Source organism: Mustela erminea, chromosome 6, assembly GCF_009829155.1.
Source record: "Mustela erminea isolate mMusErm1 chromosome 6, mMusErm1.Pri, whole genome shotgun sequence".
Lineage (NCBI taxonomy): Eukaryota > Metazoa > Chordata > Mammalia > Carnivora > Mustelidae > Mustela > Mustela erminea.
In genome coordinates, this window is record NC_045619.1 from 144,932,738 (window position 1) to 144,947,736 (window position 14,999).

General features: G+C 48.9%; 1 protein-coding gene across 7 annotated transcripts in view; it reads right to left on the reverse strand.

Annotated features, from left to right (window-relative positions):
* Nucleotides 1-14,999, reverse strand: part of ZMYND11 (zinc finger MYND-type containing 11) — a 118,442-nt gene that overhangs the window by 66,884 nt on the left and 36,559 nt on the right. For 6 of the 7 annotated variants that reach the window (XM_032349904.1, XM_032349905.1, XM_032349903.1 and 3 more), the window contains one exon: nucleotides 577-711. The exons of the other annotated variant lie outside the window; for it this stretch is intronic. In XM_032349904.1, the coding sequence (XP_032205795.1) occupies nucleotides 577-692 (116 nt within the window). In that variant the 5' untranslated portion in view covers nucleotides 693-711. Of the gene's footprint in view, nucleotides 1-576; nucleotides 712-14,999 lie in introns of those variants that run through there. 7 annotated transcript variants of the gene reach the window in all.

Consider the following 14,999-nt stretch of genomic DNA (forward strand, 5'->3'; position numbering starts at 1 on the left):
GCTTACAGGGTCAATACAGACTCGGAGCCGCACACAGCAACCCCCTCCTCCGGTCCGGCCCCGCGTGAGCAGCCTTTACGATCTTTAGCAGAATGCAGGTAAGAGACAAAAATACGTGGTGCTCCATTCTGTTACTTATTAAGAAGGACAAAATAAGCATTTCATTAAAGGGGCTCATAAATCACCTGTTTCCTATTTTTATAGGCAGCATCTAAGGAAGCTGTACAAAGCAGAAAGAAATTCCATCTAAATTACCAAAAAGTATCATGCAAACATTTATGAAGAGATGAATTTAGCTTTATTCCCTTAAGAATACTCAGAGGAACAAATGCAAAGCCTTTTTAATAAAAAACCTTCAATTATTAAAAAGCTACTATAAACCGTACACACTGGTATTTATTAAACATCTGAACACAAGCTGCCTGTGTCTCTGTTTTTCTGACAAGAGCATACAAGGCAAAAAGTGCCATTTTGTCATGTGTTGATGAGCATAATAAAATACGTTATTTTGGCACTTTCCCCAAAAAAAGTCTTACAGGAAACCTTACGAGGACATTTCTTCTTGAATGTACTTACTTTGTAATACGGTCAATGTTGGCGATCTGCTTCTGGTTCCGTATAATCTCAATGGCTGCCCAGAGGTGCTGGATGGCTTTTGTATCCGCCTGTCGCCTTTTTGTTAGACGTGCCATGACCTGTTCACTCCTGTGACTGCAGGACACGAGAACACAAGGGAAAGAAAGCAAGCGTTACAAGACGAACCACCTTCGGTGCACGCAGAAGACCCGGCGCCTCCTGAGCGCGGGTCGGTGCTGACGCAGGACGGTGCGTCCAACTTCGGTTTCTACCGTCTACGTTACCACCTACTTTGTAAAAATTGTCATTCACTTTATGCCACTTTAAGGCCCAAGAGTTAAAAACATCTTCCCAAGAAGGACAAGTGGTCACCCCACACCAACGAATCAAAAATCGTGTACATTTCCGTTTCATTCCAAAGCCACCGAACGCAGAACCTCACGTCCGACTCTACGCTGTGTGTGGCTGCAATCCGACAGTCACTAGGAATGGAGCTCCACGTCCCACATCTCTGGTTCTCAGTTTGACTCCACATTTAGGATCTCAAGGTTATGGAGACATACTGACAAATGCAAACAACATTCTTTCTCTTTCCAAATAACGAGACTCTGTTTCTGACCGAGGCATGAACGGCCGGGAGCTGGGGCCCAGAGGAGGACGTGGGGCCACATCACCGGAAACATTCCCGGGCTCGGGCTGGGGCGGCTGCTCTTTCCAGCACGTGGAACCAGTATCGCTATTTCGTTCAAATTTCAATATTCTGAGCGACACAAGGAGAAGAGCCACCAGCTGCGTCAAGTCTACGAGGGCCGCGGCTGCCTCCTGGGTGGTGGGGGGGCCGTGCTGCTGCAGAGGCTCCCGCGCACGGGGACCCCTCGCCGGGCACAGAGGGACCGTCCTCGCATGCCGAGGCGCCCGGTCCCTCACACACAGGCACGTGTGGACAGCCCTTGGGCGGGAGAGGAACCCCAAGCCTCCCTGACCTGCCCCTTCCTATGTTTCAGAGCAGAAGAATGAGCGAAGGAAACTCATTCTTGCACCTCCTGGGTCCCCGGACTGGCCGCAGACCCTAGAAGTCTCCGCTTCCCCGTTCCCTGCACAGCCAAGTCCACGCTCACTGTCCCTTTGACAAACCCAGTGAAGCCGCAGCCGCCTCGGAGCTCAGCGAGAGGCTCTTCCCGCGAGCCCCGTCAGCCGGCGGCCGTGGAACAAGGCATCTCTCCGAGGAGCCGTCCTGGCGAGGCATCGTGAGCCCCTCGCGGGGCCGGAGCCCCCACCTCCCCCCCGCTGCCCATCCCAGGTGCAGCGTTTGCTCGGAGCGCGCGAGCAGACACACAGCCAGCACCCGAAGTCTGAGGGAGCTTAAGGACCATCAGCCGGGTTCGGTGCAGACTTGGACGCAGAACTAAACGTAGCAACTACAACGGAGCTGACGACGTGTGCTCGGAAAGAAGCGACTTCCAAACGCAGAGACGCCCGCTGTCGCGCACCTGCTCCGGAGCCACCGTCGGGGCGGCCAGGCCTCGGGGAGAAGGTCAGGCCGGTCACGGAGTGACGTCTGACAGTGAAGGGTGGTAGTGCAAGTCGCCAGGTTCTGCAGGACCCCCCCGGCCCCCCAAACCCCATGTCCACCACACTTCCGTTCTGACACACAGCGCGCGTCCGCTCCGGGTCCGGCACGGAGCTCCAGCTCGGAGGAGCTACACGTGGAAGCCCCGCGGTCCTCGCCGGACAGAGCCTAGCGCTGGCAGCCGAGTCTCTCAGGCACGAGAACCCCCAACTGCACGGCAGGAAGGGGGCGAAGCCGCCCAAATGCGTCCCGGGGGAGTCCACACCCCGGGGACACCACTTCCTGCTTACGGAACACCGCAGAATGGGAAGCATATGGGGAAATTTAAGAGGAATCTCCTTAATTTCTTTAAAAGATACTTGGCTGTTTGAAGCCAAGACGCTCGCGTTCAGCAGGGCTATGACTCCTGGAACAGGCGGTCGGTGTCGGGCAGTGACCACGTCTCGGACACGGGCCGCTCAGCCTGTGCTAAGTACAGACGTGTACAATTAGTTTACTCAGAACTGCAGAAAATATGCGAAACGAAAGCGTTAAAATAATACCCAGAGAGTACATATGACTATTTATATAACAGAACCACCGAAAGAACAAGGAAACCCTAAGGACAGAAACTCTAGAAGTGACATCACCAGATGGCTAGAGATGGTTAAAATCAAGACTCAAGAAGTAACTAATGTGTACTTCAGGAAAACAGATGCTCGGTTAAAGCCAAAGACTTTTCAGATCTACCCGAATCTGAACCGTGTCCCCACAGACACGTAAATCTAAGCGAGATGCTCGGGGGCCCAAAGGACGCCCTTCAGAGAACGCAAGCCCAAGTAAGCGGGGCACGGCGAGGCCGGAGACGGGTTATAAAGCAACGAACCCAGCCTCACCATTAGGACAAAATCTCTTGAAAAAGCCACCACAGAGATGTCCCTTCTCACGAAATCTAAAACCATTCACTCACTGACACAGCTCGGACATGCCTGTGACAGGCCAGACACTGTTCCAGGCTCCGGAGGACAGCGCCGGGCCGGTCAACACGAGTCCTCCCGCTGCCCGGTAAATACGAGTAATGCGCTTAGACATCAAAAGACAGCAATTTGGTGTTTATCCATAAAAAGAAAATCCTAGAAAATGAGTCCGTCAGATCCGTGGCACAGGCGGCCTCTCCGCCCAGGTCTTCACGGACGCGCCAGCCCACGCCCTCCGCAGCCCTCCTGCCAGCGCGGACGCTGCTGCCACCCCGACCCCTCGCCACGCCCCCGTCGGCCCGAGACGCCCCTGCAGCCCGCGCTCGAGCGGTTCTCTGCCTCTCCCGGCTCCTCCTCCGACCGGCTCCCAACCGCCCCCCACTGACCTGACTCTCGGATGTTCAAGCGACCGCCGGCTTCCAGGCCTCTCAGGCGGCAGCACCCGGCGCGAACGGTTAGAAATCCCTCAGCAGACTCCAGCCCGTCATCTAGGAACACGGGCCTCATTCTTCCTTTCAAGGTGGCCTCGCGGTTAGGGACGCGTAAGCTGACACGAAGTGATGGGATTCAACATCCCAGCTGTCATGTGAACAGTGAGGCCCCAGAGGAAGCCTTCGTTTGTGTTACAGAAAGATTAACACATTTTAAAAATAACAAAAACAAAAACTCTAAGACTTGGAGAGAGATTTAACTCAGTCCTCAAACTTTTTTTGGCTCCTTTAGGAAGAGGAGCTCCTTCAGGAAGTGATTCTCGAGTGACTTACTGTTTAAAAACTGAAAACACAAAGCCAAAAACTTCCCACTGATTTTTCCACAATTTCTCTTACTGTGGCGAAGTACAATAGACGGCCGTCACCATTAAGTGCACAGTTCAGCGGCGTGAAATACATCCGCTCTGCTGCGCGGCTGTCCCCACGGTCCCTCCCCGTAGCTCACGTGGTCGTGTGACACGGAATCTCTGCACCCAGTGACCGCTGGGTCCCCCTCCCAGCGCCCGCCGCTCCGCTCCGCCCTTGTGACAAATCGAAGTCCCTCTCACAGGGGGAATCGCACAGTACTTGTCCTTCTGTGCCCTACACGTCTCCCCTAGCATGCCCTCAGGGTCCTCCACGTTTTCCTCCTCTTCAAGCCGGAGTGATACTCCACTGCATGGACTGTATCTGCCCAAGGCCATCTGCAACGGACACCAGGGTTGCTTCCGCATGTTGTTATCACCACGTGTACGCAAACCTGCCTTCGAATGCTCGCTTTCAGAAGCACGCAGAGGCAGAGTTACCATACGATCCCGCAGTTACAGGGCTCACTTTTTTTTTTAAAGATTTTATTTATTTGACAGAGATCACAAGCAGGCAGAGAGAGAGGAGGAAGCAGGCTCCCTGCGGAGCAGAGAGCCCGATGCGGGACTCCATCCCAGGACCCTGAGATCATGACCTGAGCCGAAGGCAGAGGCTTTAACCCAATGAGCCACCCGGGCACCCCCACAGGGCTCACTTCTTAAAGACTTGCCATCTCTTCCCCACAGCAGGTGCCCCATTTTACCTTCCTGCCACTGGTGCACAAGGTTCTAATTTCTCCACGCTTTCATCAGTATTTGTAATTTTCCGGGATTTGACAGTAGCCATCCTGACGGGGGTAAGCGGGTCCACGGAATCCTGGACAGCCCGCAGGTGACACCGACACTGTCCACCCCTCCAAACCCAGACTTAACGCAAGCCCCTCCACCTACGTATCTTCTTTCATATCCTGCAAACACTACAAACTGGAGGAGAAAATAAAAGAAATCAAATTAGGGAATTAAAAATTAAGCAAAATTAAACACGGCAATACTTGGAGGAAAATACATATATGGGAAACCTGTGTATTGTAGGAAGTGATAAACATGACGGGAAGGAGATTAAAACAGTGGGAGGCAGAGAAGAAAGTGCCCGGGGGACCCCCCAGGAGGACACACGGCACCAAGCATGCTCTGGTGTCTCTGCTGGTGGGGGGTGGGCTCACGTTTTGTTTCATTATTATACCAACAAATAGGTTTTGTATATTTTGTAACTTCATCAAATATTACATGGAATTTAAAATTTAATCTCATTGTATAGTATCATTTCTTTATAACTTAGGTTAAGTTGAAATTTTTCCAAATTCTGCTTGCAATTTTTTAAGATTTTTATTTATTTACTTGACAGTGAGAGCATGAGCAGAAGCGAGGAGCAGGGAAGCAGCAGACACCCGCTGAGCAGGGAGCCCGATGCAGGACTCGATCTCAGGACCCCAGGAACATGACCTGAGTTGAAGGCAGATGCTTAACTGACTGAGCCACCCAGGCGCTCAAGTCTACCCGTAATTTTTTTTAAATTTTTTACTTTACTTGTAATTTTAAGTTACTTTTATTGACAGTCTATTCAAACCACTTTTCCATTTATATATTAACATCTTTATATATTAAGATTATTCCTAAAATACTTTTGTCTTTTAGTAAACATTAAATGACATTATACAGAAATATAGCTGACTATGTATTTTTTTATGATAACTTTTCTGATGGGAAGTCCTTCCACATTCAGGTCAGAAAAATATTCAAGTATATTTTCCTATTTTTAAATTTTTTAAATTACTTTTTAAAAAATTTATTTTCAGCATAACAGTATTCCTTGTTTTTGCACCACACCCAGTGCTCCACGCAATCCGTGCCCTCTATAATACCCACCACCTGGTACCCCAACCTCCCCGCCCCCGGGCACTTCAAACCCCTCAGATTGTTTTTCAGAGTCCATAGTCTCTCATGGTTCACCTCCCCTCCCAATTTCCCCCAACTCCCTTCTCCTCTCCATCTCCCCATGTCCTCCATGCTATTTGTTATGCTCCACAAATAAGTGAAACCATATGATACTTGACTCTCTCTGCTTGACTTATTTCACTCAGCATAATCTCTTCCAGTCATGTCCATGTTGCTACAGAAGTTGGGTGTTCCTCCTTTCTGATGGAGACACCTATTTATTTTTAGTATTGACTTCTTAACCCATCTGAGAATAACCATTTAAGAAGTAGTAACACTAACCAGCTTTGTTCTGCAGAGCAGCTTTCTGTTCACAGCAAAATCCAGCAGGAGATACCAAGTGTCCCATGTCCGCACACATCTGCCACCTGCCCTGTTATGAACACCCCAAACCAGAAATCACAGCTGTTACAATCAGCAAACCTGCACTGACACACCACGATTTTCCCCCAAAGACCACAGATCCCTTACGGTTCACTCCCGCTGCCGTAAACAATATGGGTTTCACACACGCATGAGGACGCGTATGCACCATCCAAGGAGCACAGAGTAACCTCCCTGTCCTCAAAGTCCCGTGTGCCACCTCTCATCCCTCCATGCCCCCAGACATCAGAACCGTGGGTTTCTTTCTTTTCTTTTTTTAAAGATTTTATTTATTTATTGGACAGAGAGATCACAAGTAGACGGAGAGGCAGGCAGAGAGAGAGGAGGAAGCAGGCTGCCTGCTGAGCAGAGAGCCCGATGTAGGGCTCGATCCCAGGACCCCGAGATCACGACCTGAGCTGAAGGCAGAGGCATTAACCCACTGAGTCACCCAGGCGCCCCAGCAACCGCGGGTTTCTTTACTGCCGCCATCATTTTGCCTTTTCCAGAATGCCCTGCAGTTGGAACCACACGGGATGCCTGTGGCCTTTTCGGAGTGGCTCTTTTCACTTAGGAACAGGCATTTAAGATTTCCTCCGTGTCTTTTCACGGTGTGAGAGCTCATTTCTTTTTAGTGCTGAATAACGTTCCTGCGTGTGGACGTAACATCGATTACTTCCCATTCACTGACTATTAGACGCCTTGGTTGCTCCCAGGTTTTGGCAGTTATGCATAAAGCTGCTCTCAAAGACCCCACACAGGCCTCTACACATACGTTTCCTTTGCTAACCAACAAGCAGTGAACATCTGGGTCCTACAGTAACAGAACGTGCAGTTTTGTGAGAAACGCGTCCCCGGAGTGGCGGCTCCATCCGGCACCCCCGCGGGCACTGAGCTCCTCCTGCCCCCGCATTCTGGCCGGCCATCATCGCGCAGGCGAGTGCTGGTGCACAGGCGAGTGGTGGTGCACAGGCGCGTGCTGGTGCACAGGCGAGTGCTGGTGCACGGGCGCGTGGTGGTGCACGGGCGCGTGGTGGTGCACGGGCGCGTGGTGGTGCACGGGCGAGTGCTGGTGCACGGGCGCGTGCTGGTGCACGGGCGCGTGGTGGTGCACGGGCGAGTGGTGGTGCACGGGCGCGTGCTGGTGCACGGGCGCGTGGTGGTGCACGGGCGAGTGGTGGTGCACGGGCGAGTGGTGGTGCACGGGCGCGTGCTGGTGCACGGGCGAGTGGTGGTGCACGGGCGCGTGCTGGTGCACGGGCGAGCGGTGGTGCACCGGCGAGCGGTGGTGCACGGGCGCGTGCTGGTGCACGGGCGAGCGGTGGTGCACGGGCGAGCGGTGGTGCACGGGCGCGTGCTGGTGCACGGGCGAGCGGTGGTGCACGGGCGAGCGGTGGTGCACGGGCGCGTGCTGGTGCACGGGCGGGCGCTGGTGCACGGGCGCGTGGTGGTGCACGGGCGCGTGCCGGTGCACGGGCGCGTGCCGGTGCACGGGCGCGTGCCGGTGCACGGGCGCGTGCCGGTGCACGGGCGCGTGGTGGTGCACGGGCGCGTGCTGGTGCACGGGCGCGTGCCGGTGCACGGGCGAGCGGTGGTGCACGGGCGCGTGCTGGTGCACGGGCGCGTTCTGGTGCACGGGCGAGCGGTGGTGCACGGGCGCGCGCTGGTGCACGGGCGAGCGGTGGTGCACGGGCGAGTGGTGGTGCACAGGCGCGTGGTGGTGCACAGGCGCGTGCTGGTGCACAGGCGAGTGGTGGTGCACAGGCGAGTGGTGGTGCACAGGCGCGTGCTGGTGCACAGGCGAGTGGTGGTGCACAGGCGAGTGGTGGTGCACAGGCGCGTGCTGGTGCACCGGTGCGGCTCCACGCTGTGCTTCTCCGAGGACACGGCACGGAGCGTCTCTTCACACCCGCCTTACCTGGGCGTCGTCCCCAGAGAGCTGTCGGTTCAAATGTGTCGTTCGCTGTTTAATCAGGTCCGTTTTCTTAGCGTTTCAAGAGGCGCCCGTTTTGCGTGACAGCCTTCGTCAGAGGCGTCCCTTACAAACGTTCTCCCGGGATGTGGCTCGTCCCGCCGCTGTCCTCACACCACCCTTCACGGAGCGAGCAGGTTTAATTTGAGTCAAGTCCAGCTGATCAGTTGTTACTTTCCAGGGCTTTGTCTTTCTGTTGTATCCAAAAAGTCACCGCCATACTCAAGGACAGGTAGGTTGTCTCTTACGTTATTTTCCAGAAGTTTCGCAGTTTTGCATTTTACATTTTAGGCCCATGATCCGTTTTGAGGTAACGATGGTGAAGTGAATAAGTCTGCGTCTAGATCCATTTTCCTGCATGTGGAGGCACAGTGGTCCCAGCACCATGCGAGGAAGACCTGTCATCTGCTCCGTGGTACCTGTCTTCCTCCTTTATCGAAGATCGTCGGCTATGTTCACGTGGGTCGACTTCCAGGCTCTTTGTCTGCTACTTTACCACTACCCTATCTTAATGCACATAGCTTCATAGTACGTCTTGAAATCTCTAAATCTGTTCTTCTCCTTCAATGCTGTATTAGCTATTCTGGATCTCTTGCCCTCCACATGAATTGTAGAGTCACTTTGTTGATATCCAAAATATGACTCCTGGGATTTTTACTGCGACAGCATGGAATCTATAGATCAGACTGGGAAGAACTGACATGTTGCGAACAGTAAGTCTTCCCATCCATGAACAAGGGTTCCCTCTCCATTCACTTCGTCAGAATTTTGCTGTTTTCCTCATATGGACTTTATAAATATTTTGTCAGATTTATACTTAAGCATTCCATTTGGGGGGTGATAATGCAAATGTAATGTGTGGTTTTTTTTTTTTTTAGATTTTTATCTATTTATTTGATAGACAGAGAGAGATCACGAGTAGGCAGAGAGGCAGGCAGAGAGAGAGAGGGAAGCAGGCTTCTGGCCGAGCAGAGAGCCCGATGTGAGGCTCAATCCCAGGACCCTGAGATCATGACCTGAGCCGAAGGCAGAGGCTTAACCCACTGAGCCACCCAGGCGCCCCAAATATAATGTGTTTTTAACTTTAAATTCAACTTCTTTGTTGCTGGTACATAGGAAAGTGATAGGCTTTTATATATTAATGTTCTTGTCATATGACCTTGGTATAATCGCGTATTAGTTTCAGGTCAATTCTTTCAGATTTTCTGTGTAATCATGTCATCTGTAAATGAAGATGGTTTTATTTCTCTCTTCCAAATCTGTATACTTTTATTTCCTTTTCTCGTCTTACTGCTTTACCTAGGACTTCCCATCCAATGTTGAAAGGGACGGTAGGAGGAGACATCCTTGCTTTGTTCCCAATCTCAGCAGGAAACATCATTAAGTATGATGCTGTTAGTACAGGGTTTTGGTAAGTAGACTGTATCATGCTGAGGAAACTCCTCTCTATTCCTAGTTTGCTGGTTTTTATTATGAACAGGTGTTGGGTTTTGCCAAAATTTTTTTCTCCATCTATTAATGACATGACAAATCTTTATCCTGTTGGTATGATGGATTACACCGACTGATTTCCAACATGGAAGCAACCATGCATACCTGAGACAAACCCACTTAGTTATGGGGCATAATACTTTTTATACAATGTCAGATTCGATCTGCTAATATTTTGGTGGAGATTTTTACATTTATGTACATGAGAGATACTGGCCATCTCTTTTCTTGTAATGTCTTTGTCTGGTTTGGTATTAGGGTATTGCTGGTTTCACGGAAGAGTAAGCCTTCTGCTTCTACCTTCTAAAAGACTGTGGAGAATAAGTATAAATTTTTCCATAAATGTCTGGGCAAATTCACCAGTGAACCCATCTGGGCCTGGTGCTCTCTGCTCTTGAAGTTTTATTAATTACTGATTCATATCAGTAATTTATTAATTACTGATACATAGGTATCAGTAATAAATCAATAATTCATTAATTACTGATACACCGGCCTACACAAACTATTTCTTCTTGCAGAAGTTTTGCCAGATCATGTCAAGTCTGTGGGTTCAGGGATGTTTGTAACATTCCTTTATTATCCTTTCACAGCCTAGAGGATCAGAACTGATAGCTCCTCTTCCCCCTCCGCCTTTTCCTGCTCATTTTTTACTTCTTCTTCTTTTTTTTTTAAAGATTTTATTTATTTATTTGACAGACCGAGATCACAAGCAGGCAGAAACAGGCAGAGAGAGAGGAGGAAGCAGGCTCCCCGCCGAGCAGAGAGCCCGATGCGGGACTTGATCCCAGGACCCTGAGATCATGACCTGAGCCGAAGGCAGCGGCTTAACCCACTGAGCCCCCCAGGGGCCCTCATTTTTCACTTCTAATATTAGTTATTTGTATCTGTTAAGTTGGCTTGTCAAGAGACTGACTGGTTTTATTGATCTTTTCAAATAACTAGATTTTTACTTCATTTTACCACTGATTTCCTATTGACAATTTCATTTTCCCGCTCTTTGTTTACTTTGGATTTAATTTCTTCTTGCATGCTAAGGTGAAAGCTTGGAATACTGATTTCAGATCTTTCTTGTTTTCTAATATATATATTCAGTGTTACATATTTCCTTGTAAGAACTGCTTTTGCTGCATTCTACAAACTTTGATATTTTAATTCCATTTAATTCAGATTTTTAAAGACTTTCTCAAGACTTTTCCACCTGTGTGTAGTTTAATGTCCACGTATCTGAGATTTCAAGCTATCTGTTTTCTATTTTGATTCCAGTGTGATCTAACAACAGAACAGACACTATTATTTCTAATCTTTTCAGATTTATTAAGTTGCATTCTATGGCTGAGAATGTGAGTGTTCTGTGTGAGCTTCTTCAGGATTCTTTTTAATCTTTGATTTTCTCAATTTGGAATGATATGCCTAAACTGCAGTTTTGAGGTCACCCATCCTCCTAGATATTTTCCGAGATTCTGATCTGGTTTGGCACTGGACATTAACTTGGGAAACTTTACAGTCACTACTGCTTCAAATACTGTTTCTGGTCTTTGTGTCTTCTCCTGAGGGTACCCCACTGGGTACGCGTCATACCCTTAGGAGCTGGAGCCGTCCCACCGTCCCAGGGTGTTTTCTTTCTTCCTTTCAGTCTTTCTTCTCTTTGCTTTCCAGTTCTCGAGTTTAATATTCTCAAACTCAGAGATTCCTTCCTCAGCGGTGGCCGATTTACTGACGACCCCACCAAAAGCATTCTTCATTTCCGCTACAGAGTGTTTGGACTCCAGCATTTTCTTGACATTTTCAGAATTTTCATCTGTTTACAGTATTCATCTAATCTTGCATATTGTGTACTTCTTCATTAAAATTCTTAGCATTTTAATCTGTTTTTTAGGGTACCTGGGTAGCTCCATTAAGTGTCCGTCCTCAGCTCAGGTCATGATCCCTGGTTCTGGGATTGAGGCCTGTATTGGGCTCCCTGCTGAGCGAGGAGTCGGTTTCTCCCTCTCTCCCTGCTCATTCTCTAATAAAAAATAATTAAAAAAAAAAAACCTCTTAAAATCATTAAAAACTCCTGTTCTGATAATTGCAACATCCCTGCCAAAGCTGGCCCAGGTTCAGATGGATGCTTGTTCAGTGTCTTGTGTGTTTGTTTTGCCTTTGAGCAGACTTTTACTTTCCTTTGAAAGGTGGACATGAAGTCCTAAAGCAAAGGCAACCGCGTGAGAATCCCTCAGTAACGCAGCGTGAGGTGTGGGGAAGGGAATGCTTTCTGGAGTCCCAGGATTAGTCTCACGGTCTTGGTGAGCCTGTACCCCTGCACTGTGAACATTCCAAGTACTTCTCAGCTTTGTCTACCCCATCAGATGGGACAGGATTACTAGAGTGAGCCAGGGGTGGGCACTCGCCTTTCCTAGGTCAGTAAGGCTGAGGTGAGCTTCTCTTGGAGGCAGGCCTTGTCATGGAGAGCAGAAGGCTCTGGCGTATCTTAAAATGGTTCTTTCTCCCCCCACTCGACAGAATGGCAAGGGGACTTCTCTCCAGCATTCACTGGGAGGGCCCGGTAGAGTTTCTGGGTACAGGAGGAAGAGATCCTTCTCCTCCAGTAAGTCTAACCGAAGCATGGGGGACCCCGAGGAATGGGTCTCCCTAGATTTTGACTCAGGCTTGGCCACCCTGAGTCTGTGGAAGTTCATCGGTCACATTCAGGTTTTCTTAGCTCTGGTTCCTGCAGCTGTTTCTGTGGGAGAGTTTTCACTCCAGTAGTTCTGTTTTCGTGTCTCTCCTGCTTTTGTCCTGTGGCTTCACTGCCTTCCTAAGTCTCAGTACATTCGTTGGTTTTCAGTTCTGCTTTTTACTTGTTATTAGGACGAAGTGGCAAATTCCAAGCCTCTGACATGCCCACATGGAAACTGTGGAGTTACCTTTTCAGTATGACAGAAGCTGACAACAGAGAAGGGCATTCCAGAGAGGGATCAACTGTCCCAGCACGGCTTACTGAGAGAGTTCTTCCTTCTCTAATGAAATGCGACGCACTTCTAACCGCCAGGTCCCAATCTATACTAGCCTCCGTGTGCTTGATGTTCTGGGTTTGGTTAGTATCTCACAAAAGATATTCATTTACTCTAATTTGCTTATTAGCCATAATCACGTTCAAGTTACAATTAGGTTACATTCAGCTTCTATTATAACAACCTGCATATATAAAGTCTACAGTTACAACTAAGGCCATGCTGCTACTGACACAGATTTATTTTATACGCATCACCCAACATGTTTCTCAAAAGCAGGCCATATTTCAAACTTGATGCCCTTAACGACTTGTACCATGAAGTGTACAATACGCACTTACAGACTGAATACATTCCTGAATGAGCCTTGAGAGTAAAAAACAAAAATAAAAGGAGAAGTGAAGCTAGTCTAGTCTATGACAGTAACTGGTTGGTTACCAAGTCTCGACACTAAAGAACAGTGTTCCCTAAAGCCTCGGAGCCACAGCTGCTGTCCCACTGCCAGATGCAGTGAGTATAGAACATGGAGAACTTGAGAAACACAGCACTTCTGCTCCGAGACTGACCTTATTTAAAGCAAATTACACTAGTTCAACGGCAGAAAATAACAGCATGTAAAACACTGATCAAGATTCCTGATAACGACAAGCAGAAGTCAATTGTTTTATTAGCTATACTAGCAAAGCAAGACCTTTCCTGGCTTCTGGATTTGACAAAACACTAGCTTAAAAAACAAAATGTACGTGGGGAAATAATGTTTAACCGTTTAGCACTTTGTTTTTTAAGATTTTATTTATTTTTTTTGACACAGACACAGTGACAGAGGGAACATAGCAGGGGAGTGGGAGGGGAGAAGCAGGTCCCCGCTGAGCCGCAAGAACGATGCAGACTTGATCCCAGGACCCCGGGATCGTGACCCCAGCCAAAGGCAGACACTAATGACTGAGCCACCCAGGCTCCCCGCCCCTTAACACTTTTACTGAGATGTAATTGATGTATGTTTCATCACGAGAAGTGTGTAATTCAGTGTTTTTTATACAGAATATTAATTTTTTATAGTAGGGCGCAGGAACATAAAACCTGCCGTTTGAACCATCTCTCCATGTACAGTTCAGTGGCGTACGTATACGCTGATGAACACTTGGGTGCTTCTACTCTTTAGAGGCCGTGAGTAATCGCAATAAACACAGCATCTGCCCAGGTCTTGCTTTCAGGTCTTCGGGTGAACACCCAGAAGGGGAGCTGCTGGACTGCGCAGTAACTCCACATTGACCCTTTCCAGAAATCGCCCCACGGTCTTCGACACCGGCTATACCCCTTCCCAGCACACCAGGAACGTGTGCAAGTTCTAATTTCTCCGTATCCCGGCTGACACCTGCTGTCTACTGCTTCATTTTACAGCCCTCTTAGCAGGGTGACGTCGCATTTCATTGTGGTTTGGATCTGCACTTGCCTGAGGACAATGAGCGTCTTCTTGTGTGTGTTCACCATTTATCTTCCTTGGGGAAACGTCTACGGCAGCCCCGGCTCACTTTTCCTGGTATTTACCTTCTTGGTGAGCTGGGAGTTCTTTACATATTCTAAATAACCCTTTAATCTACATGTTTTACAAACCTTTTCTCCCATTTTGTAAGTTCTTTCCACTTTGATAATGTCCTGTGATTGTGACGCACAAAAGCTTTTCGTTTTGGCACTGGGTGGTTCCGTCCATTCAGTGTCTGCCTTTGGCCGGCGTCAAGATCCCAAGGTCCTGGGATCGAGTCCTGCCCTGGGCTCAGTGCTCAGCAGGGAGCCTGCTTCTCCCTCTACCTGCCACTTCCCCTGCTTGTGCTCTCAAATAAATAATCTCTAAGAAAAGTTTTTCGTTTTGATAAAGTATTACAGATACAGTTTTTCTTTCATTGTTCCTACTATGGTGTCATACCTAAGACTTCGAAGCAAATCGAAGGTCATAGAATTAATCCTTATTTTTTTTCCTAGGAGTCTTGTGGTTTTAATTCTTCTATTTAGGTCACTGACCCACTCTGGAATTTTGTCTATGGTGTAAGAAAGGAGTCCAAACTCGATCTGTCATGTGCGCGAACCAGTCATCCCAGCACCATCTTCTGAAGAGACTTTGCTTTCCCAACTGAACGGGCTTGGCATCATGGTCAAAAATCAACTGGCCAAACTGTGGAGAACAGTATAGAAGTTCCTCAGAAAGTTGTAAACAGAACCAATCTGCAATCTAGCAACTGCACTACTATTTACCTAAAAAGACAAAAAACACTACTTCGAAGGGATCCAAGTACCCCGGGGTTTACAG